Genomic DNA, 26,524 nt, shown 5'->3' with positions numbered 1-26,524 from the left:
CCTGGCACATAGCAGGTATTCAATATATATTTCAGTTCAGTTCAGTTCAGTCGCTCAGTTGTGTCTGACTCTTTGCGACCCCATGAATCGCAGCACGCCAGGCCTCCCTGTCCATCACCATCTCCCGGAGTTCACTCAAACTCACGTCCATCGAGTCAGTGATGCCATCTAGCCATCTCATCCTCTGTCGTCCCCTTTTCCTCCTGCCCCAAATCCCTCCCAGCATCAGAGTCTTTTCCAATGAGTCAACGCTTCACATGAGGTGGCCAAAGTATTGGAGTTTCAGCTTCAACATCAGTCCTTCCAAAGAACACCCAGGACTGATCTCCTTTTGGATGGACTGGTTGGATCTCCTTGCAGTCCAAGGGACTCTCAAGAGTCTTCTCCAACACCACAGTTCAAAAGCATCAATTCTTCGGCACGCAGCTTTCTTCACAGTCCAACTCTCACATCCATAGATGACCACTGGAAAAACCATAGCCTTGACTAGACGGACCTTTGTTGGCAAAGTAATGTCTCTGCTTTTTAGTACCGTATAGACTCATTGAGAGGACACAGGAACTGTGAACTACCTCGTTCATCGCTACATCTCCATCATTCAGTGCAGTGTCTGGAAAAGAATCTAGTAGGTCAACAACACAAGGTTATTTAACTCACGGTCTCTCACTTAAACTAAAATAATCTACAAGGTTCTTGTTATTACCCCCAATCTTCAGGTGAGGAAATTAAGGTCCAAGAAAGATTAGGTGGTATGCAGGGATTATGGCTTGTGTGTAGTGGAATGGCGATGAGAACCACCTCCGACTTTTCAGTTTCCATCAAGGAGTGATATTACTTACAGCGGTACATGTGGCACAAGTCCCTAATCCAGATTCTGATTAAACTTGGTTCGAACTCTAGTTTCTTGGACAAAATTTCTTCCTGCTCTTACACAGAATTTCAAAAGCTTCCTCTTCTTTCTCTGTCTCTCCTCTCCAGTGTCAGCTCAGGCTGACATTTCAGTTTGAGCAAATCTGGCCTCTAAGCTCAGATTAAACAAAACAAAACAAGAAGACTCTTTATCTCAGCATTTTGTACCTTCAGTAACTTTATTAAAGTTGCAGGGGAGTGGAAGATTTATAGTGTGAAATTATCCTGTAGACCAAGCTGACTCCTTTCTGTTACACACACACACACACACACACACACACACACACACACACACACACCCAAGGGAGCATATTCTCTGGAAGAGAACACATAGGAAATACATCTGTGGAAGAGACCACAGATGAGTTCCACCCAAACCAGTGCACCTTAAAGTCTCATCATCTATAATATCTTCTGCAATCTTGTCAAACATTATTTTGCACTCTCCTTGAAAGAAATTCTGGATATAGTTATGATGAGTACAATATGATAACGATTCCAGAAGACTAGTTTTTAAGAGCAGAAAGTCTACTCCCTCACAAGTCCCAGTAGGCCATTCTTCTATTCATGCCCAACAGATCATGAGAGCACATGCTTATGTCAAATTTTAATACTGAGATTGTCTTAGATGAGAACAACCATCAGAGAAGCAAATAGTCTGTAAGTGACTAGTTTTATTTCTACTGGTAACATAGCTGACGATCATGGTCTGACTGACTTCTCAGCCTAGTCTCCCTGAATCTCATTTATTGCAGAGTCCTAGAATTTTCCATCTCCATAAAATCAGATCGCCTATCACACAGTACTCTGAATCACTCAGTGGCTCCTCTTTTTGAAAATTCCACCCAAAGCCCCTATGTACACATGCCTGACAAGACTTCCATGACCAGTGTCTATGGATTTCTGCAAGGCCTACTTATGGGAATTCCTTTCGCTACATACACATACACACACATCTTTTGAACTCAGGCCCATAATGTTTTCCCTTAAAAATTCTTCCCACCCCCTTCACTTACCTCCCATTTCATTCTTTAGTACTCAGCCTTCTCCCACTCCATTCTGATTTAAATTGCCTTCTGTTACTCTGCCATAGCCTACATGCTTCCCTCTTTCAGAATGCGTTCTACAATATAGTATGCCAAAACCATCTCTACCCCTGGACTTTAAGCTTTCCTGGGATAAGGGGCACATTCTTTTATTCATCTCACTTTTGCAGTCTCTAGTAAAGTGTGTGACACATATTTGGTGCTAAATAAATGTTTGTTGAATTACTGATGGTACTGTGATGGTACTCAGTCATGTCTGACTCTTTGCAGCCCCGTGGACTGGAGCCTGCCAGGCTCTTCGGTCCATGGAATTTTCCAATGGAGCGGGTTGCCATTTCCTACTCCAAGGGAGCTTCCTGACCCAGGGATCGAACCCACATTTCTTGGTCTCCTGCATTGGCAGGTAGATTCTTGACCATTAGCTCCACTGTACTAGAAGTCAACAAAACCCAATCTTATATTTATTTCATTAAAAAAAATTCTACTAGAGCCTTAGGCAGACCAAGGGGAAAAAAATCATAGATAGTGGGAAGATAGGGAAAAAAACTCACAAAATTATGTATACCTTTTCCTTAGAGGTTTTTTTTGAAGTACTAAGTGAAATTTTATATTTTTCATAAGATTTCAAAGTAAGAACTTGATGCCAGAAATATACTTGGAAATGAGAACAACTTGCCACTGGCAAGCTTTGCTTAAACCTGTTACATGTACACATTCAAAGTGAATCCAACTCCTTCATGTATTTCCCATCAGATAAAATGTATAGACAGAAAAAAGAAATCAGCAAAAGTTAGAGCTAAACTGAACCAATCTTTTACTGTATCAAATTCAGGGAATGACTAGCTTAGAGTAATACATGGTGAAATGGAAATCATATTTCTCTAGTTGTACCTACTTTAGACACTGTCAACTCCATCCTTAGGAACAAAGAGGGAATTTGGGTGGGAATTAAGAAAGGGGAAGCTGGAATTGCTTAAAATGTTATGTATTTAATTATTAATATTTGTTCTTCAGAGCTGTTTAGTGAAGGGCTTTTTTTTTAACTTTAAGAAAAGTATGAATCAGCTGTTATAGTTTATATTTATTTTTTTAATTAAGGGTAAGCAAATGGTGTCCAAAGTAACTGATTTTTTTTTTTTTTGACTTGTTCTCTTCATTTACACCAATAAGCCTGTCTAGGAGTTATGAAAAATTTATGCAAACCTTTAATCAGTCAAGAGTTGGCAAAGAAACTGACATCCGCAGAGTCACACATTACATAGAATGGATCCTTTTACCTCAATGGTCAATATCCCTGTGACTTGTGGGTAAAAGTAAATGACTGAACATGTCACAAGAAAACGACCTCAACCTCCAGCTCACCGCTGTGGCTCTGAGGCGATTACGGGTTTTTTTTCATCCTTTTCAAAAGGAAGCTGCTGCTTCAGCATCTTCTCCTGGAGCTCCTGGCACTAGTTCAGGCTGTGTGTCAGGGGAACCCTTGATCGCATCACAGTGACGGAAGCCAAGTGCTGGCCTGCAAGAATTGAGGACTGTTTGTTCACAGAAGATCCTGAACAGAAACACGGCTGTCACATAGTTCAAGGGGGCCTTGAAGGAAACCGATGCTGCCGTAGGAGGGGACTTCCAAAGGCTCAAGTTATTTCTCAGTTGCTGTTCCAGAGCCTTCTCCTGGCTTTTATGGAATCTGGCCAAGAGTTGTTGCTTAGGCAGTTTCTCCCTGTAGTTCCTTCACTTAGACTTCAGACAGGGAAATGAAAGCGTTTTCATATATTTTCAAGTAGTGCCACGGTGATGGCTACTCTCTGGGGACAAAAGTACTTTGTTAATGAATGCAGTGTGTGTTCTTGGTAAAACCCCACATTAAACTAGCTCACACTGTTTTCATCCTGCCAGCTATTGGTGACATTTAGGTGTGTTGTTTGGTGACTCAGTTTCCTGGAGGATACCAGGAAACTCCACATTGAGGCTTTTTCAGTAGGGATGAGAAGGTCAGTTACTCAATGTCTTACAACATTTGGGGTTAAAATTCCTAAAAGTTCAGCTTTAACACTGATCCTGAACAACTCTGGCTAGCCATATTGCCTATAAACCTACGAATTTGGGAAAAGTAGTATTCTCAGCTCTATGCTAATATCAACAGTAATTCTTCTTGTTTTAACAGTAATTTTTTATTTGAGAAACAATTTTATAGAACAAACTTTTTTTGTGGTTAGTTATTATTTTCTTAATTGGTATGTAGATGTGCTCTGGTCATTTTTTTTTCTTTTTTCATTCTCCAAATTTATACAGTGCATGCAAAGGTAGTTAGAACTTAAAATTCATACACAGACCACATTTTTATTGTGTGCAAATGCTGATTGTCAGAGGGGCTAATCTATGATTGGGACATAAAGTAGATCTTCTGACACAAGCTGTCCCTCTTGTCACTGTACTGCCTTCTTAAGAGCAAGTCTGGTATTTGAGTGCATAATGTCTTGACGCATGGAAACTTTGCTGAATTACTTTTCTACTCTTAGGATTAAAAATTAAATCCTAACATGTGGAGCCACATCCCGCTAGGTCAAAGGCCTGTATTTCTGAAAAGCTTTGAGAAGTTGGTGAGGATGGGAAGGGAGATGGGGAGGTCCCCTGGGGCTCAGACTTTAGAAAAGTTGGAAAGCAGGGGGAGAGAAACACAACACAAAGTCTTTGAGGTGGGGAGAGGGGTTTCCTGGCTCCCAGATATAATCAGTGACTGGAAAGATGGCTGTGAACAAATCCTAGACACAATGGTTATGCATCTTTAACGCACTGGATGTGCTAACTGTGGATGGCCCAAATCAACTGAAACAAGTTAATTTCCTCTTAAAATTCCTACATCCTTATTTTATACCTTAGAGGAAAGAAAAGTCCAAAATAAAACCACATAGTGCATGTACTACCATCACAACTAGGTTATGCTATAGTTACATATGGAAGATATTAAGTAAAATGAAAATGTGTTATGGTCATAGGTTTAATGATCGCTTGTGATCTTTAGGGTATGGGATTACAAGGAACTTTCTGCATTCCATCTTTGTGTAATGTTTCAGATTTTATAACAAACATGTTATATTTTTATATACTTAATCAGGGAAAGGCTGTACAGATAAAATACTTTATACTTGTGATTTAAGATTATCTTTAAGGTTTTTCCTTTTGCTGGGGGAAAAGCTCCAATCTTACACTTTAATTCACCTGGCAAGGTTAGGTAGGTGTTGGTTCGCCTAAAGAAATATTTACAGAGATTGGTGCAGAAAAAAAAAATTTTTAAGTGGAATAAAAGAGGCAGTTTTTAACCTAGAGTTCTCAAAGTGAATAGCAAACAGTTCAAGAATCCTTGATAACAATTAGCCACATGGCCCATGTAACAAATACTTTGAAAATTATTTTAACTGTTAAAAATTTTATGTAAAAACCTATCTGGAAAATCCCAGGAGCCTGAGATTCAGTCCATGAAATGTTTTGTTGTGCCACTGACCAAATTTCAAGGCAAATGGAGTCCAAATTTCAAGGACAGAATTTCTTCTCCTCCAATACCTGTAGATTTGAAGACCAAGAAAAGTGATCACACCAACTGCATGTAAGCTTTTCAGATTATGCTTTCTAATTGAGAAGAACAGAAGTTTCATAAGATGGACTCTTCTTGGGAGTTTGGACATTTTCCTGCTCTAAAAGGTTTGCTTATCTGCAGGCTAATAGAGTGAAGTTCTCTGCAACTGATCCCCACGGTAGAGCTCCCCCAGGGTCAGTTTTTGTGAATAGAACCTGCTTCCATACGACGTCTTTGAATGTAGTCTTCTTTCAAGTTTCTTTATTCTGTGCATGGTAGGTAGAAACACTCTTTCAGACTCTTCCCCGTGGCATCGCAATACCACCCTCGTCCCTGATTTGCAGTTCGTGAAGGAAGCAACATAGGCGTAAACTGCCTATGCCCATAAGGCATAAATTATAAATTGCCCATAAGGCGTGGTGCATTCACACTGCCGTTGAAGATAATTCAGACAATTCTGAATGTGAAAATATAGCATATTGTCAAATCTGTGAATTCGAAGGAGTGCTGGCTCATAACATTGTATGTTTTTGCTTATGTCCACCCCAAAATTTAGACGTAAGGGCTGGGTTGGGAACTCAGCCTGGTCTTAATACAAATACTTTTAATTCCCACAACCACCCTGTCCTCTTCAAGTAGGTAAATCCTAAACCCTCAGAAATCCTAAAATCCAAACCCACGGAAACTGATTGAGCGCGTCCTACATAACCCAGTTTGTGCGACCCGTCGGGTTCTCCAGGGAAAGCTCGCAGGGTGGTGGAGGCGCGGAGGTTCGGGGCCACCCGGACGGGCTGGACTCGGCTGGACGTGCGGGGTCCCCGCGGGCCAGGTGCGCGGCCGCGACCCTAGGCGGCGGGTTCTCCACGCCGGGTTTTCCGCCGCTCCCGTCTCACGGGTCCCCGGCAGCCCCACGGAAACACACGCTCGTGCCCGTTCCTCGGAGCGAGCAGCGCGGGACCGCGCGGGGTGATGCGGCGGCGAAGCGGCGGGGCGACCAGGGGCCAGGGCGGGCCGTGGCCCCGGGCGATCTAGGCGTGGAGTCGAGGAGGGGCCGGGCGGCGCCGAGGGCCGTGCGGGGCGCGAGGAGGAGTGTTCCCGGAAAGCGGCGGCGATGGAGCCGCGCTGCGCCCGCCGCCGGAGGAGTTGAGAAAGAAAACAGGAAACGTGGTGGCCGCGCAGCCGGCCGCGGCTGATTCATTCGCTTTGAGTGAAGGCTCGGCAGGAGGGGCGGGCGCGGGGCCGCGGCTCCGGGCCGGTCGCCGCGCAGATCGCGCCGGGGACCAGACGCTCCCTCCGCTGGGCGGACTCGTGGGCGCGCGCGCCACCCCCCTTCGCCATCCTCCGGCACCAGGACTTCTTCAAAGTCGCATCGTGGGGGTTCTGGTCCATGTAAAAGTTGGCTTGGCGCACTTGGCGCGCCCTCCCTGGACGCTGAACGGAGACGCCAAGCTGGAGAGGGCGTGCGTTCCCGAGGCCGGCCGCCCCGCTAGCAGAGCCCCGGCCCCCCTCGCAGTGCCCGGCTCGGCAATATGAAGAAGCAGCCCTCATGTGCGGGCACCGGGCATCCGAGCATGGCGGGGTACGGCAGGATGGCTCCCTTTGAACTCGCCGGCGGCCCCGTGAAGCGCTTGAGAACTGAGTCCCCCTTTCCCTATCTCTTCGCAGAGGAGGCCTACCAGAAACTGGCCAGCGAGACCCTGGAGGAGCTGGACTGGTGTCTGGACCAGCTAGAGACTCTGCAGACCAGGCACTCCGTCAGTGAGATGGCCTCCAATAAGGTAAGCCCCGGCTCGTCTCTCACCGCGTCCCCTAGGCTGCTGATTCCCACGCTGGTGGAGCCACCAGTCCCCGTGGCCACGGGAAATACACAGAGGTTTGTCACACACACTGCATTTTGGCTCCCATGGAAGATTTCTGGTGCTGTCTGTGCCCTCCCTCTCTCATCCATTCACTCTGGAGAAATTAAACATTTTACAAAAGCAACTTTGACATAGTTTTGATTGCAATACCCGCAAGACTCAGCGCGCCTGTGTGTGTGTGTGTGTGTGTGTGTGTGTGTGTGTGTGTGTGTGTGTGTGTGTGTGTTTGGAGGGGTACTTCTAGGTGACAGTTTGCCCTTGCAGCAGTAACGAAATCCTGTCTACTGGCAATCCATGTTTTAGGGTATTCTTCGGATTCTCAGTGGGAAGTAAGAGTTGCTAGAGGTCAATGCAATACCTTGAATGTCACCACCTACCGCACTCACACTCAGAAGAGTTCAGTGAACTTGGAACCTTAACCCACATTTATCTAAGTGTCAGGGTCAGGGTACCCTGTAAGAACTGAGCCTTTGTAGTTTCGCTTGGCCATATGTGTCCACAGGGGACGTCAAAGTTAAGGTTATGGTCACTGGCATTGTTACTGTAGATCTTGGAGGGAGAGTCCAGTTTTCTGAGGTTATTTACAGTGGTGATTCAATGGGGGCATTTGTGCCATATATGCCAAGGTGCTGGTCTTAGATGGTGGAGTTCAGGGGGCTGAGAAGCAACCTTCCACCTGCCACAGCCTTAAAGCAAGGTACAGTGTTGCTCATTTTGGTGGTTTTTTTTTTTTTTTTTTTTGGAGTTCCTATTATTTTTTTAAAAAAATCTTTAGTTATGTAAGGAAATAATTGGGATTATCTATGTTTTTAATGATTGTTTGGCTCAGGGGCTGGGAGGCATGGGCATGTTGGATGCAGATGCCTGAAGGATTTAGCCAGTAAGGACTAATAACTTCATGTGGCAATTAATAACAGTTGCCCCTTAAAAATATTTAAATATTTTGGCCCACCTATTTACAAGGTCAGGAAGGTTATGCCATTTTATTGCTTATCTACATGCACATATTTTTTCAAAGAGCTATGCTTTTTTTTTTTTTTCTGGTTGACTATAGTTTTCATCCCACCTGTTTTTCTCTCATGCAGTTTAAAAAGCTATAGCGTATCGCCTGCTTGATTGTCTTATCTCTTGACAGCGCTTACATAGACAGCAGGATTTTTAACTGAAAGTTCAGCTTCAGATAAACAAAATAAAAAGGACTCCCCAGTCACTATCTGTAGGCACTAACTTATCTGTAAGCACACTGACCTACCCATAAGCACATCAATGATCAAATCTATATCTTTTTTTTTTTTTGGTCATTTAAGCCTCATTTCTAAATTTGATGTGATTCCTCATCAAAATGACAGGTTATTACTCTTACTCTCTGCCTTGGCATCCGGTGCCATTGTTCTCATCTAGCTAATAAATTCTTAGTTCATTGATTCATTTTATAATATATAGGTTGTTCTTTCATAATTTGGTTCATAATGACAGTTGACATATGCTAAGGCTCGCCAGTATCCTGAAGGCTGAATGGGACCATTCTGTAATGGGCCTGAGTTCTTATTCTCTTGCCTGGTTAATTCTTTGTAGTGAAAGGAGAAGCCAGAAGACACCAAAAGATGCGCAAGCCTTTGCTTATATTTTCAAGATGATTTGACAGTGCCTTTTCAGCGCAATGAACCTCAGCAGCTGTAATTACTTTCCCCCAAAATCTATACTCTTAATGATGAGACCTCTGTTTGGATTTAAAAATGAACATGAAATCTAATCATGTACGTGACTTCAGTTGACAAGTAATTAATTTATCTGTACTTTAAAATGAAAAAGTAAAATTTGAGGTCACAATGATTAGTCAAAATGATTTTTTTTTTCTTTTAAAGGCACCAAGTAAGGCGAGGATTTTTTTCTTTTCTTTTCTTTTTTTTTTTAATTGTGAAGGCCCCTCAAGTAGACTTTGAGTTAATTTACAGATTTAATGTAAGAGGTGAGCTTATTTCAAAATGCAGTCATTCTAGCTGTGTTTAAATCTTGTATTGACATGATCCTTATTTTTAACATTAAAAAGATTTAACTCAGCTGAAGCTGTTGATTAAACTTTTCATGTCTAAGCCATTCATCTTTTTTTTTTTTCCTTAACTCATTCATTTCTAAATAAGTGCTAAGCTCCTGTGACTTTTTATAGATGAAAACGGATTAGCATAGAAAGGAAAAGCTCTTGGTAAAGGTTGTAAAGTTACCCTTCAGCCTGGTAACAAGGGCACGAATAAGTCACATCCACATGAGCTGTAAACGGAGTTGGAGCAGCTGATCTAAAGGTCCCCAGGAGTGATACCAAGTCTAAGTCTCATCTGGAAATGAGACAACTTGCGTCACACATCCACTAGGTTGTTGAGTATCTCTTGAGTGTGAATGAATAAGTCTGAAACATTGCTTTCGGTCACTAGTCTTACTATCATCCTTTCTTTCTACATGTGCTTATTTGAACCAACCAGTGTTGTCTTTGAAAAGTTATAATACTTTTCTTTGTTTTCTTCTCTTTTTGAGGCTTTTTAAAAAGTGCCCTAATTGCTTAACACAATAAAATACTAGTAATAAATCACAATTTTTGAGTGATTATTTGGAGAAAATATTTACTATGAAAGTGGATTTGGGTGTGAGGAAGGAGGAAATTGATTCATCAGACTCATTTAACAAATTGGGTTAATAGATTCTTCATATTAAAAAAAATCTGAACAGAAGGAATCTGAACTATTAGCGGTTTTTAAGGGATGCTTTAGAAGCAACTAGATGTATTTCCTGATGGGAATTGTAATGTGTGTAATGCTTATTGATAGTATTGAGACAGGAAAATTATGGAGTTCTTGGCCAATGCCAGTGTTGGCTGTAATACGTGTAGGATGCTTGTACCAAATAGGGGTGAGATACTCCAGATGGCATTTAATTTGAGTGGTTAAATTGACAGCGTTTACTTTCATAAGCACATTAATCTGCTTGAGATTTGTACAGATTTTCTTGAGTTAAGAGAGGTTTTGGTGATGTCTCAAAGCTTTGGTGGCAGACAGATCTGGAAGTTGAATCACAGTTTTATTCCTTACTAGCTGAGTTACATTAGAGAAATGACAAACTTTTTTAGCTGGTTTCCTTAGCATAAGATGAGCACAATGATACTTGTTTTGAAAGGTCAGATTTGAAAGAATATGTATAAAATAGCTAGCTAATAATGTCTGATATATCTGACATGGTCCTGTTGTTATTAGTATTATTGAACATTTAGGTTCAACTTGATTCATTGCTTACTTGGCTAGTTTTTTTTTAAACCATTCAGTTGTAATCTGTGCTTGATATTTTAAATTTCACGGATTTTTATAATCCAATTCTTAATTTTTATAATACAGTTCTGTCTACAGCACACATTTCTATATTACAAAAACGTGTTTATACTTTCTTTAGCATAATATAGGCATAAACATTTTGAAGTTCTAATTAAAAGCTTAATCTTTTCTTAAATTTCAGCTACAGAATTGGAAACAGAAGAGCTAAATATTTTTCCTGTTTTATTCTAAAAGTGAAAATACAGCACTTATTAATTTTTAGAAAATATTAAACATAATGTGGGATTGGTAGGTATATTTCCATCCTTTGTAAAAATTTTGCAAATCTAAATTAACTTTTAAGACTGTTGTAAAGGCCAAATAGTTTCACAGTATTTTTGGTTACCTTTTTCTCATGGAAAGTAAATTGAGGCTGTGAGGAGGGTAGGCCAGGAATCTAAGCATCAAAGGTTACGTTACAGAACTGTATCTTCTTGTGACCTAACAATGCACATTTCACCAGACCTTCAATGTAAGTGTGGCGATATTTGAAGGGGAAAATAAAATTATCTTAACCACCACCACCACCACCCCACCAAATATAACACTATAAAAATGAATTGGTCCTCTTCTCTAAATTTGGGGCAGTTCTGAGGCTTGGCGTTACTGCAACCTACTTGCTTGAAGCCCTTATACTTCAAGGGGCTTCCCTGGTGGCTCAGTGGTAAAGAATGCACCTGCTAAGTGCAGGCAATGTGGATTCCATCCCTGGGTGGAGAACATCCCCTGAGGTAAGAAATGGCAACCCACTCCAGTATTAGCGCCTGGAAAATTCCATCGACAGGGGAGCCTGGGGTGGCAAAGAGTCAGAAAGAGAAACACACACATACGTACACTTCAAACTGAAAGTCTGTCTCGAAGTTAAGACTCAGGTGCTCTTCTAAAAGACTTAAGGATTTTTGTTGCTATTGTTCGTTTCAGGCATATGTAGGCCAGCTTTGCAAATGTGGATATGACTTCTTTATGGAATTTATTTTGTCTGGTTTTAACAAAGATCTCTATCATGTTTCTGTTGCCTACAAATTAAATTGCTTTTCTGGGATGCTTTTTCCTGGTATTTTTGCTGTCTACTCCCCCTGCTGATTTTTAATAGTCAATGCACCTGTAACATATACTATAGCTTTCTGTGATTGCTGATATATTTTCTTCCGGCAAAAGTGATGCTGGAATGAATACTATAGAATGTTCACAAGAAATGGCTAAATCTTAAGATTTTTCAGCATTACATGAGTATAAGATGGCTCAGGAAAGATTTAAATGCTTAATTTTGTTGAGAAGAAAGCAAAAAGTTGGAAAAGGCATTTTAATTTTGTGAGGAGCAAAGAACAAATAACAGTAATTTTCTTTAAAATATTAAAACTTATTGACATAGTCATGTAAGAGTTGTTAAGAGTTAACAACATACTTAAAGGAAAACTCTAAATTTTTAGAAAAGAAAATATCATTCATAAATAAAGATACTCAACTTACAGATGCTTTAAGTTTGCTCACTGCTTTTTCATCTACTTTATAAAAGTAGATTTGGCCAAGATTTATGTAGTTTACATATAGAGCCCTAAAGTTAACATGAAGATTTGGAAGTGGTTGTTTTATGATGATTGTTTAAAAAAATACTTTATTTGCTTTTAAGTAATAATAGAAAGAAGGGAAGCACTTTTTACCAGATATTTTTATGTTTCATTAAATAGTAAAGCCCTTAATTTTAACCTCTTAACTTTAACTTTAACACAGTAAGGATTACTGTAAATCTTAATTTATCTCTTTTGTCATCAACTTGGCGCCTATATTGGTATTTAATGGCAGTAAGTTTAATTTCCTTAAAGTAATTAATTATCAAAAACTTTTAATTTTGTGACTCAATAAAGTAGTTGTTCCTTGAGAATTGCTTTCAGTCATTAAAATTTTTATTTAATTATAGGATAGTGGTAACTTCTGTCTCAGAGTGTTATGAACTATGTCCTTTTTTTTTTTAAATTTCAAAATGTAAGGCTACTTTTCCCAATATATGAATAGTTTAAGCATGTTGAAGAAGGTTGCATGCTCAGTTATGTCCAACTCTTTGCAACCCCATGCCCACTAGGTTCCCCTGTCTGTGGGATTTCGCAGGGAAGAATTCTGGAGTGGGTTGCCGTTTCCTCCTCCAGGGGATCTTCCTAACCCAGGGATCAAACCCACATCTCTTGGGCCACCTGGGAAGTCCAGATTAAGCACATTTGCCCCTAAATAGCAAGGATAATAATAATTTTACTCAATTTTAAAAGATTCCTGTGATATTGACAGAAATACTGTCTCTGTGCCTATGTGATAATCATAGATTGTAGCTATTCCTTAAGATACACATAATTATGGCAGATGTGAAACACTGATAATGATTTCCACTAAATCTATAAAATATTATATAAAATATGATTTTCTCTTTTTCCAGAAAGAGATCAATACTTTAAAACTGCAAATAGCTAGGCTTTATTTTGTGACAGCATAGCTTTCTCTACCGGGTAGTAATATTGTGCCTGACTAGTGCTGATAGTTGAATTGACACTATTAGTCTGAGATCTTTCTGGGAAGTAGAGGGGTAGCCTTGCTTGCATTTTGATACTCACATTAGTTTTAAAAGACATTTTAAGAAAGCATTTTCTTTTGTTTACTCTAACAAGGATTGAGATGAGGAATAGTGAGCCTTCGTATCTGCTTAAACAACACACATTTCTGCTTTGTTCATTGTGAAATTAGTTCAATTGGACTACCAACTGCAATGGTGTTAACTTTATTATCCTTTACACTTAAGAAAATACTTCATCTTTAGTGAAGTTTTTTGTTGTTGTTGTTGTTATTAATGTCCTGGACTTTTTGTTCTTGTTTTGCTGTAGTTTATGTGTGATGAGGATGAATGGCATTTACGTTTCTCCTTTGTACTGTAGAAAGGACTCCTTTCTAATTAGAAGTACTCCTTCTAATATAAGAGCATAATATTTCTTAGAAGAACTTTGACTTTTGTTCTGTAATAGATGTGGAGTTAGTGTTCTCAAACTTCCTGTGTACATTCATAACCATGTCATGTATGTATGTTATGTATGTTAAATATTTTTAGTTAAAACATTTATTTTTAAAAGGTAAGTGTCCACAAGAGTGCCTCATCTTAAGCAAAGAATTACATAAAATCATGGATTTGATGTTCTAGGTATAATTGTTTTTAATGTACATTGAAATTAATTTCTAACAAAATGAGAAAGTTTTCATCCACACTGCATTACAGACAACAGGCGTACTTTTGGTTATACTAATCTAAATTGGCAGTAAGAACCATTTGGGGAGTCATTTTTGGTTAGATATGTCTGTTTTAAACAACCTTGGTTTTTCTTCTCTGCCATTAATGAGATCTCCCCACTAAAGGAGAAAATGCCAGATTTCAGACAGAATGGTCTGTGGATTTAGAGCACTCTCCCATAGTCAGATGGCCATGGTTAGATTCAATCTCTGTCTTTTACTAAATTTAAATGGGACAATTTACCTTGTATGATTCACTTTCCTCATCTGTTAAATAGTTGCTGTAATGATTCCGTGAATTGAAAGATGAGAGTTATCTAGACAAGAGTCAGGAACATAGTGGGTGCTTAGTAATGTTGAGTCCTTTATATCCTTCTATAAAGGAATATCATCTTTCTTTTCTTCTTTTGTGGGGTAAGGGTTAGAGAAAGTATTTGTTTGCGATCCTGATACTTACGCTTCCAGTGAGCTTTTGAGAGGGAATGGTGGCCTAATGATGTTGTGAACCACATAGGACTATTGGAGTGTTTCATTTGCTCTTCTCTCTGTCAGTGACTTTTCAGTGGAGTTTACCTTTTGTTTCTTTGTGTAATTTTATAGTATAGCCCATCAAAATGGCCTGAGGTTTTATCAGAATACCTAAAACTCTCTAAGCTGTTTTCTAGCAGAAATACCTAAAACAGTGGATAATAGTCCAGTGATTTTTTTTTTTTTCGTAAATGGATGCACCCTGTCATTCCTTTGAATGAGACTGAAAGTAACCCAGTCACAGAATCTCTTATTTTAATATTTAATGTTAAGAATAATATATTCAGGACATAGCTTTCTAGGGCCTTAGCAACTTAACCATCTAGTGTATGCAGACATTTCCTTGCTCTCTCAGCTGAGAAAGCCTAAAGCAGTGGCACCCGAGGGGCACTGAACACATCTAGCAGCCTCATCTTGGTTTCTAATACCCTTCTCCAACAGAAGGTAGCAGGACTCTGCGGAGAAGTAGCAGAGTCTAGAACTGGCACAGGAAGTCAAGCTGGCGCATGTGTAGTGCCAGAAAATAAGGAGGTACCCAAAGAAGTGTTGATGGGAGCACAGCAAAGGGACACAAGAGCAAACTGAAAAAGCTACCAGTTCCCAGCTGGAATTGCTTGATTGAGAAAATAAACTGGGACTATAACCCAGAGTATAAAACAAATATCCGTGAGTTCATACTGATATAGTTTATTGAATAAATAATTAAATGAGGGAGAAGAGACAAATCCCCCATCCAAATAATTTATGTAGATACTCTGCTCTCAAGGAGAAAAAGCATAACTCCTCACTGCTTAAGTGTGGGCTGGGCACATAACTCCTCACTGCTTAAGTGTGGGCTGGGCATACTGACCTCCTTCCAAAAAAGCACAACGTGGAAAGAGGGAACAGCACCTCTACTGTAGAGAAACCTGACAGATACACACCACCTCAGCCAGTGATCAAAGCTGACAGCAGTTCTGATAAGTCAAGTTGTAGTTGATGCCCTTGATATTATCTGATGAAAATGGTAGTAACATTGGTGTTTCCTACAAAAGACATATAACCCCACTCTAAACACTTTGGCCACCTCATGCGAAGAGTTGACTCATTGGAAAAGACTTTGATGCTGGGAGGGATTGGGGACAGGAGAAGAAGGGGATGACAGAGGATGAGATGGCTGGATGGCATCACTGACTCAATGGATGTGAGTCTGAGTGAATTCCGGGAGTTGGTGATGGACAGGGAGACCTGGCTTGCTGCGATTCATGGGGTCACAGAGTTGGACATGACTGAGCGACTGAACTGAACTGAACTGAACTGAAACACGAGAAGAACATCAGCTAGTTCTTAGCTGAGGGACATTCTACAAAATACGTGACCAGTAACTCCTCAAGACTATGAAGGTCATCAAAAACAAGGAAAATCTGAGAAACTGTCACAGCCAAAAGGAGCCGAAGGAGACACGATGACTAAATGTAATGTGTCCTGGATGGAATCCTGGAACAGAAAGGAATATTCGGTGAAAGCTATGGAAATCTGTATGCACTTTTGTTAATAATAATGTATCAGTATTAGTTTAGTAATTAGGACAAATGTGCCCCTATAGTAAGATATTAGTAATTGGAGAAACTGGGTGTGGGACATATGGGAACTCTTTGTACTTATCTTCACAGTTTTTCTGTAAAAGAAGAACTTTTCTGAAATAAAAGGGTTATCAAACAAACGATCCTGTAGGGTCTATCTGGAACATTAACCTCTTCTATGAAGTCCTTTCTGCGCTGTCTTTCCCCATACCTCCCATCCTGAAAAAAAAAAAAAAGTGTTAGTCGCTTAGTTTTGTCCACCTCTTTGCAACCCCATGGACTGTATGTAGCCCGTCAGACTCCTCTATCCATGGGCTTCTCTAGGCAAGAATACTGGGGTGGGTTGCCATTCCCTTCTCCAGGGGATCTTCACGACCCAGGAGTTGAGCCTGGGTTTCCTATATTGCAGGAAGATTCTTTACCATCTGAACCACTAAGTAAGCCTATCTCCCATCCTAGCCACTCCTAATTGGGTATAATGTCTTTTCCCTTTGATCCTCTGTGGGACTTTTATTTGTAGTTCTGTTAACTCTCTGTACAATATTTTTTCTTTGTTTTATTCCCATCACATGGTACATTAGGTTGTTAGTCTTATTCATTTTCCAGCCCCCATTATATGGGACACAAAGCTGTGCTAGACAGATGCTCAGTAAACATTGGATGAATTGTCTGAATGGTACTGTGTTGGTGATTCTTGAAAACCACCATTAAATGGTTTTGGTTCTCAGTGCTGTAGGAATCATCACTGATCAATCTCAAGGACTAAGTTTATTTTTACTCATCTAAGCCCTAAAGCTTTAGAAGATAAAAATTCTTTATTTAGCTTCAGTTTTGTTGTCAGAGTCTTTGCAAGGGAGTTACTGAACACTTACTCAGATAATTGAAGAAATTTATCATAATTTTTCTAATTATCACTTGAGTGGAATTAATAGAAATTAATAAAATGTAAAAATACTCTGTTTCTGCCTTCCACTTAGTTTTTTGATGGTTTTGGTAGTATTTAGCATGGTCAGTGTTTCAAAGCATCATAGTTAGTATTATTCATCTCAGACTCAAGCCTTATGTGTTAGAACTACTACTACTACTACTAAGTCGCTTCAGTCATGTCTGACTCTGTGTGACCCCATAGACAGCAGCCCACCAGGCTCCCCCGTCCCTGGGATTCTCCAGGCAAGAACACTGGAGTGGGTTGCCCTTTCCTTCTCCAATGCATGAAAGTGAAAAGTGAAAGTGAAGTCGCTCAGTCGTAACTAAAAGAGGCAGAAGTAGGGACTTCCCTGGTGGTCCAGTGTCTAGGACTCTCCTCTCCTGGTGCAAGGGGCTCAGGTTTGATTCCTGGTCAGGGAACTGGGTCCTGCATGCTGCAACTGAGGCCCAGCACAGCCAAATAAATCTAAAAAATAAAGAAATAAACAAGGTGAAAGTGATCGTTTGTCTGACTTATCTAATATCAGTTGGAAAACGAGACCCAAACTCGTCCACATCTACCTGGGTAGGTAGAATTTCTTGACTTCTTATGTAGTTCACTGTCATTTACAGTTTTGTATGCCGTCTTTATCTCAGCTTGTTTTCATAAATTGCAGGAGGGAGGTACATTTTTTCTTTGCCTTTGAATGTGTTAGTGGAATACAAGCCATGTTTCTGATAAGCATATGGATTCAGTAACTCTTCAAGTATATAACCAATGAGTTTTCTGCCCAGCCACTAGGAGTACTGATGAGTTCTGTATCGCTTTTAGCCCCAACCTAGTGAGTGTCAATGTATTATTTTGTAGTTGGTCATATAAATTTGTAGTGTATGTGTGTCATTGGTTAATGTAAATGCCATTCTCCACTTTGGATTACAGCCTTAGAGTCTGTACATGATAGTTGATGCCTGTAGGAAAGTGGTTTTTCTGTTATTGAGAGTCCTGATCATTTCCCACATAAAAATCTCGGTCCATCATGCTCATCAGAAATTATGGCATAGTTTATAGTGAGTTGAGTCTCATCTCATTTAAACTGAAAGTTTGTATTAATACTATACAGGTAAAAGCCATACAAGTCATAATGATGGCCTTAAGCTATTCTCTCTTCTCTGTACCTGTTGTAGCAATAACATTCTTATTATAGGTTTGTTCCCAGTAAAAATGACATATCTGGCTTTGAATATTAGGCTTCCCAGATGGTGCTAGGGGTAAAGAACCTGCCTGCTAGTGCAGGAGACGTGAGAGATGTGGGTTCAGTCTCTAGGTTGGGGAGATCCCCTGGAGGAGAAAATGGCAACCCACTCCAGTATCCTTGCCTGGAGAATCCCATGCACAGAGAAGCCTGATGAACTACAGTCCATGGGGTCACAGAGAGTCGGACACGACTGAAGTGACTTAGCATGCACGCACATCTGAATTCTATCCCTGCTAGCCTGAGAAGAAAGGGTGTGCTTGTTGGGTTTTTGCCCGTTGGGGAGTATACTGTGCAGATTTACCCAGGCAGCTGGGAACCCAGGCTGTTGGGTTCCCGGCAGCCTCTCTGGTCTGCTGCACTGTAATCCCCATGGTGGCAGCCTCTGGCGTTTATTGCTGGCAAGCAGTGTGCTTGCAGACATAGGCACCATAATAGGAAACTTCTCAGCCTGTCATAAGCAGGCCTGGAGAGTAGCAGGCACAGGCCTGACAGGGATGTGTCCATAGCAACCAGGCAGAGATGAGGCTGATGTCGTGGAGTAAGTCCAGGCTGATGTCTGTCTTCTTCATTTCAAAAACTAACTGGCTGATTTTTAAGGCTGCTTTCCATTGTTGGAATAGCAGTGTTTTGGTCTCTTTGTCTTTGTTTTAGACCGAAATATGAATAAAGATGTCTTAAATAATGCTCTCCAAAATATTTTGAGAGGATATATCAAAGTATTTTCCTTTTGCTAAGTCTAATTCTACCTGATCATTCCAGTCCATACACATTAGGAAAAAAGAACAGCTATTTAATTACAGTGGAAAATTATTTTTTTAAACAATCATATACAAATAGAATTGTCATGTGTATATCTAAAGAATCATAAGTTATATTGAACAACACAGAATTACAAAGAAAAGAGCATTTCTTAGTAAGGAGACTTTTCGTTGTTTTTGCCTTTACATCAAGTTCAAGTTTTAGAAAAAGAATACATTCTTTGACAAAAAAAGATTCTATTCTATATTTGCTAGGTTTCTTTTTCAAGCTTCAGAAAAATAATGAACTGCAACTTTAACTGTAATGGTTGCAAGAATTTAGGAATGGGCTTTAATAGTTTTTAATAAAGAGGTAGAAATGCTTTCATGGGCGCTTTAAATATTTATGTGTCATATCACTATTTGTAAGGAACCCTTGTTTAATAAAAGAGGTTCAAGACTGCAAAGGATGAAAAAAGCTGTAAATTTGTTAAGTATATAAAAATTTAGATAGACTTAAGAGAAAGTCTTGAACTTTTATTTATTTGTTTTTTTAAGATTAAGTATTGGGTAGAAATTTGCCAGCTTGCCCCTTCCCTTTATTTATTTATTTTTTTCAGTTATCACTGGTCCTCTTACACTTTGTTTTGAATATTTATTTATTTATTTATTTATTTATTTATTTATTTTTTTTTTGTTTTGAATATTTAAAATCAGTTTCAATAGTACAGTCTGATAAGAGTGAAACTAATTAAAATTATCTTTGATATACATGTTGAATTTCTGCTCTTTGTTTTCTTAATCTTATATTCTCACTATGGTTTCTTAGCTCTCTATAAGAGTAAGTGATAGTTGGGCTTCAATAAATGTTGTTTACTAGAGGTATTCTTATTTCTTTAATACACATCAGGAAGGATTAGTGTACTTTCTCCTAGAAGATACTGTTTAGGCTTGCATCTTAATTTTCACAAGCTAGCAAGGTAATGCTCAAAATCCTTCAAGCTAGGCTTAAACAGTATGTGAACCAAGAACTTCCAGATGTACAAGCTGGATTTAGAAAAGGCAGAGGAACCAGAGATCAAATTGGCAACGTCCGTTGAATCAGAAAAAGCACGGGAATTCCAGAAAAACATCTACTTGCGTCATTGACTACGCTAAAGCCTTTGACTGTGTGGATCAGAGCAAACTGTGGAAAAATCTTAAAGAAATGGGAATACCAGACCACCTTATCTGCTTCCTGTGAAACCTGTATGCAGGACAAGAAACAACACTTAGAGCCAGACGTGGAACAACAGACTGGTTCAAAACCGAGAAAGGAGTACATCAAAGCTGTATACTGTCACCCTGATTATTTAACTTAAATGCAGAGTACCTCATGTGAAATGCTGGGCTGGATGAAGCACAAGCTGGAATCAAGATTGCCGGGAGAAATATCAATAACCTCAGATAGGCAGATGACACCACCCTTATGGCAGAAAGTGAAGAGGAACTAAAAAGCCTCTTGATGAAGGTAAAAGAGGAAAGTGAAAAAACTGGCTTAAAACTTAACATTCAGAAAACTAAAATCATGGCATCCGGTCCCATCACTTCATAGTGAATAGATGGGGAAACAGTGGAAACAGTGACAGATTTTATTGTCTTGGGCTCCAAGGTTACTGAGGACGGTCATTGCAGCCACGAAATTAAGATTCTTGCTCCTTGGAAGAGAAGCTATGACAAACCTAGACAGCATATTAAAAAACAGAAACATCACTTTGCTGACAAAGGTCCATTTAATCAAATCTGTGGTTTTTTCATCCGTCATGTACAGATGTGACAGTTGGACCATAAAGAAGGCTGAGTGCTGAAGAATTGTTGCTTTTGACCTGTGATGTTGGAGAAGACTCTTGAGAGTCCCTTGGACTGCAGGGAGATCAAACCAGTCAATCCTAAAGAAATCAACCCTGAATAGTTATTGTAAGGACTAATGCTGAAGCTCCAGTACTTTGGCTACCAGATGCAAAGAGCCGACTCATTGGAAAAAATGCTGATGCTGGGAAAGATTGAGGACAGGAAGAGAAGGGGACGACAGGATGAGGTGGTTGGATGGCTTCACTGACTCAACGGACATGAGTTTGAGCAAGCTCAGGGAGATAGTGAAGGACAGGGAAGCCTGGCATGCTGCAGTTCACGGGGTCTCAGAGAGTCAGACATGACTTAGCTACTGAATGACAACAATTTAATTTTTCTAGGTGTGTTAAAGAGCAGTAAAATCATAAAGGGTATATAGTCGAAGAGCCAAAAAAGAAGCGTCATTACATGATTACAGATTATAGATTCAGTTCCTAAAGGAAAGGAATTTGTTCTCTCCAAAGAAGAATTCAATGGAAGAATTACTTCAGCCTTATTTTCAAACATTTTGATATTATCCATTTGCTATGTTTGGTACATATAAATAGTCTTTGATTACACTGATCAGGAAACATCAGTATGTGCCTTATTACCTGATGTAAGATATGATCCTGATGTTGATTTGTCCCTCAAACCTTACATTTCTAACTTAGTCCCAGAAATAGTATCCTATGTGTCAAAACAATTTGTCCTATTTTTAAAGATGAAAAACTGATGCTCAGTTAAACTTGTCCAAGATCCATATGCTACTTAATAGATGTAATGGAAGTTTTCCTAAGAATATAGCATCTAGGGAAAAGGCTGGGAGATAGGAAAACAATGTTTGTTTTCAAGCTGCCTTTTCAAAGTATGTACTAATAACTTTACTTATTTAATGAGCACTCGATTCCAAAACAGCAAGAGCCGTTTTAGCAAAATACCATCCTCAGAGGGGAATGCTGTTGTACAGCTGATTCCTTTTTTCTTTTTCTCTATGTCCTGTTGGGACAGGTGTGGAAAGGACCTTCTTAGCTCCTATCCTAAGAAGAGTATGATAGTGGGATGGCTGGCTTTTAGGCTAGGAGACAGCTCGCAGGCAGGTAGTGAACAGGTCACAGATGTAAACTGAAGGATACTAGGGTCCGTGGATGAGAAGACCAAGTGACTAAAGCAGATCTGACATTCTGAGTTGGCAGGAGATTTGGGGGATACAGAATTGGATGGTACGATTATAGCAAGGAGAGTGGCAGCAGATAGAAAAGGTATAGAATGAATTCTGGGAAGGTGTGAGCAGGTGTCAGGATTTTTTTTTAATAACCTGTGTCTATGGAGTTGCCTTGGAGATTTGTTTTCTTATTGGAGCAAAATGAGAAAGGAAGCTGGGCTCCTGGATAGAGTGAAGATTGGAGGAAAGAAAAGTGGAAAGACATGTTAGACATTGAGAGTGGAAGCGGGTGGGTGGTAGGAGTGCTCTGACTGGGCTGACCTAGGAGCAGGGCTGTCCTTGGCTTCACATTCATGCCCCATTCCCACCTCAGGGCTCATATGCTGAAATCTGGTTGGAATAAACCACTGGGACACCCTTGGAGGGAAAAAGAAATCCCAGGGCATGGCCAGCATGCAATGTGAGTGTTTTAAGAGAGGACAGTCAGCTGTGGGGATGGGGGAGGAGGGGAGGGCTGGCTGGAGAGGGGAGATTTATAGACGTAGTGTATTTCAGGAGGCACAAGTCTCTTTTAGCACCAGTAGCTGGCGTCATCTTCACCTGTTGCCTCCTCGAGTCTTGGCCCAGTAGCAGCATGGATGGGTTGTCACATCCAAGTGTTGGGCCATCCCCTGAGGAGCCTGGGAGTGAGGAGGTGGAGAAGCCAAAGGATAGGCTGGAACAGGGTGAGGAGAGAGTGGGGTTGATGCTCTGCTATAGTGATGAATTATTAGATGCCAAGAGAAAAGTGGATCAGAATAGCTGATGACAAATGAGAACCTTTATGTTGATTCGGCTTTAAATCCCCCACATTCCAGTGAGCTTAGCAATTCCTCTTCAGGATATGAATGCACCCCACGCTAGAGTGGTGACCTCAGATGCTTAAACTGCTTCTGCTTCTCTGAGCCTCTGCTTTCTCTGTAAATTGGGATTCACAAAAATCTTATCTCACAGGATGGTTATGGGAATTTAAATGCCAACTTATGTCAAGTGCAGAATATGGGGCACACCCATAATAGGTACTGTGACCTATCTTTAGTTGGAATGGGAACTATTTTTAAACTTAAAAGGTGAACTTTATATGCTGCCATATAGGTAACCCAATGCAGCTGGAGCTGGAATCAACAGGCCAGGGCAGAGGAGCTCAGAGCGTGCCTTTGAAATCTTGATCCCCATCCTGGTGATTTATGGGCCTCACCAGCTTGCATATGGGATGGCCCACTGCAGTTGTTTACTTTAGTTTTAGCTCGTTACCTAGCATTTGTGGGTAGCATATTTTTATTTATGCTCTCACTGACCACTTAACCACCATGACTTTGAAATCATATATATGAAGGCAGCCACAAAAGAAACATTTATTAGTGTGGTGAGGGCCTCACATGGCTCTTCTACCCACTTTTTCTACAAATTGTCTAAGAATTAGACTTTGCTTTTCCCCTCACCCTGGATGACCTCAGAGACCCCTCCAAGTGATTTTTCTGATTGTGTGGAACTACTGAGATTTTGACTATTAATGAAAGTGTCAAATATCAATCAATATCAGGTGACTAGATGTCTCTTCTTGGGGAACCAGAAGAAACACAAACCCAAGATAGAACCCTGTAATCATTGCACAGACTCAAGTCTACAGTCAAGCTGAGAGACAGAGGAATGGATGAAATGACCTTGAACGTAGTTCCAGCCCAAATGGGCTAGTTCCAGTCTGAGTCATGGATCTGACACTAGCTGTCGCCAGAGGGAGAAGAAATTCCCCAGCTGGGTAGTTATAAGAGTTGAAAATGAGTCACTGACTAGGTGATTGATCCCTTTCCATTTTCCACTTGTCGTTAGCCACTTTGCAGAGAAACTTTGGTATGTTTAATCCAAAAAGTTTCTTTTCTTTTTTAATTCCAACAATCCTTAGAGATGAAAGAGATTTGTCAGATCAACCTGTTCACTTCCTTCATTACAGACAAGTTATAAAGGCACAGGAAAGTTAAAGTGACATGGAACGAGACGATCCAGTCTTACTTTTGGGAAGACTTCTGTCTTGTGGCAAGTAAAAATTTTTTATTGCTAGACAAGACCCTGATTTCAGCCTTTATTGATATTATCACTTTTGAATGAAATTTTTAGTTTGATGTATATTTTGTATTTGATCCTTGACTTATCTCTAGGCCAGATATGATTTTCATGGGAGAATAAATCAGTCTTTTATTATCGTTGTTTTGTACCTTTTGACTTCGGGTAACTTCAATCCAGTAAGTAGACTTTCACTAAGGAAATTTTGTATTTGCCTGGTTACTGTAGGCCACCGATCTGCTCCAAAGGCTTTGATAGGTGAAATGAGACTTTTATATATGTGTGTTTGTATTCAAATACATAAGATAGAATACATGCATACGTACATACATACAAAGCATTGGACATACAGATTGAAAGTATAGCTAGCCATGTAAATAAGCATATTGTATGTTAATGAATGATAGAGTAACTCATGGTGTTCTGGTCCTGTAGAGGAGTTCAGAGTGTGTTCAATACTAAGGACCAGAATGATTGGGAAGCATCCCAGAGAAAGTACTACTTAGGCTGGATCTTGAACCCGAAAGGGTTCCTACAGATTGCCAGTGAGAGAAGAGATGACGCTCCAGGGCCTGGATGAGGCAGGGTAGGGTGGTACACTCTTGCGCATTTACCTTATTGTCGGTGGGGGTGGGAGTGAGTGTTTTGGATGAGTGAGAGCCTTTCTCAAAGAGAAAATCTGATTAGAGGGACAGAGGCAGGAGTGAGAAATGTAGATTGGGGTGCTGCAATGAAAAGTGCCGTAAGTGTCAGAGTAAGATGTTTGCACCTTGCCCTGTAAGCCCTGAGGAGCCCTTGCATTTTATTATCAGGAAGATATTACAAGGAAAATAACAAAATGATTTTAGAAAGAGAAATCTGATGGGGGTATGCAGGATGGATCATATTGAGGAGAAATAATAAAAGCAAAAAGAATCCATTAGGAAATTAGGCATATAAGTGATGAGGGACTGAAATACGATGGAAAGGGAAAGAAAGGAATGGTTAGGAAAAAGATTATAGGGAAGGTGACAGGATATATCAGACTTCAGGGGAGGCACTGCAGCCAGAGGGAAGGATGACATTCCCAACCCAGGTAATAACAGAAAGAATAGTAGTAGGAAAACCAGGAAGAGAAGGTGATTTGAAGAGAGTGGGGTAAAAGATACAGCAGCTAAATCTTTAGACCTGAAATTGGAGTGAAATTACATATCTCAGTAGAAATGTCCTATAGGCCTTCAGTTGCCGGGACTGGATTTCTGGTGAAAAGACAGGCAACCTGGGAGCTCGCTGTACAGACTTCATGGTTAAGACTTTAAGGCTCATCTGTAAAATGAGAATAATAAAAGTACTCATTGGATTGGTATTAGAAGCAAATGAGGTAATACCAGGTAAGTATTCAGCAATATTCCTAGCACATGTGTGTTCTCTGTCAATCATAGACAGTAAATAAATATCAATATCGATTGATAAATATTAGCTATTACTATTGTTTACTATGAATTTTAGGGAAAGACAGTTTTTTGAATTATTAGAACTGTTATTATGGAAGCTATACTAAAGTCACCTGTTTGGTGTGTTTTCGTAATACCCCAAATGTTCTGATTCACATGCTTGCTCTCCTACCTGTGAAGGGAAAGTGACAGCCCAAACTATAATTGCTCAAGTTTAACTGTTGATCACTGTTTGTAAGACCTGGAGTGTTCTTGTTATTTATGTGAATAGTTAAGGAGGTGAACTACTCTTCTGTTTATTGCAACTTTCATAATAAAGTCCCTGAGCCATATTTTTGTCTTCGTTTGCTGTGTCCAGAGTCAAATTAATTTTGACGGCTTTATAAAGAGCTTTAGAAGAAGGGTATTAGTTCAGAGGATGCAAATGATCACTAGCTCAGTGTTTTAAAACTGCATTCATTCATAGTAAAAGGGACTTACACAAGAGTGGAAGAAATCCAGAGAGGTGGACCCTTAATGATGGTGAATTGTAAAACTCCTGTCTGGGTAGAAGGTTGGACTTGGTATCTTCAAGGGAGGTTTCCGACATGGATGACTCCTGCAGAATCCAGGCCCTGTCCTGTGTTTGGTGAGCCTACTTCATCTCTTGTGTGATGGACCGCTTGTCTCATAGGGCATTAGACTTGCATTTGGAAGATCAAGAAAAACAAACTTTGTTGTCTGTTTCTAGTTGTAGTAGTTTATTTTGTTTTCCCCTATTATATTCATTCCTATAGGCAAAATATTTTATGTTTTCCCTTCTTAAGGTTATAAATATAGAAAGGTATTTTAGAAAAATAATGGTCAAGATGGTTAATGCCAAGTTTTATTGGTGTGTGAATAAAAATGAGTTAAATTATTTTTTAAACTACTTTTTCAGGTCTTAGTTCTTTCTTAGAAGGAGCATTCAGGTTCATCTTC

The 26,524-nt window shown here is 40.0% G+C and overlaps 1 protein-coding gene across 2 annotated transcripts in view; it reads left to right on the top strand.

Annotated features, from left to right (window-relative positions):
* The window catches only part of PDE4D (phosphodiesterase 4D), a 377,805-nt gene that overhangs the window by 313,046 nt on the left and 38,235 nt on the right, over positions 1 to 26,524 (top strand). Inside the window, exons 1-2 of one of the 2 annotated variants that reach the window (XM_040262568.1) lie at positions 6,127 to 7,108; positions 7,195 to 7,307. In XM_040262568.1, the coding sequence (XP_040118502.1) occupies positions 7,293 to 7,307 (15 nt within the window). In that variant the 5' untranslated portion in view covers positions 6,127 to 7,108; positions 7,195 to 7,292. Of the gene's footprint in view, positions 1 to 6,126; positions 7,109 to 7,194; positions 7,308 to 26,524 lie in introns of those variants that run through there. The other variant, XM_040262566.1, reaches the window with a different exon arrangement.

The sequence above is a fragment of the Oryx dammah genome, unplaced genomic scaffold, assembly GCF_014754425.2.
Source record: "Oryx dammah isolate SB20612 unplaced genomic scaffold, SCBI_Odam_1.1 HiC_scaffold_20, whole genome shotgun sequence".
Lineage (NCBI taxonomy): Eukaryota > Metazoa > Chordata > Mammalia > Artiodactyla > Bovidae > Oryx > Oryx dammah.
Note: the sequence above shows the minus strand (reverse complement) of the source record. Positions and strands in the feature narration are given on the sequence as shown.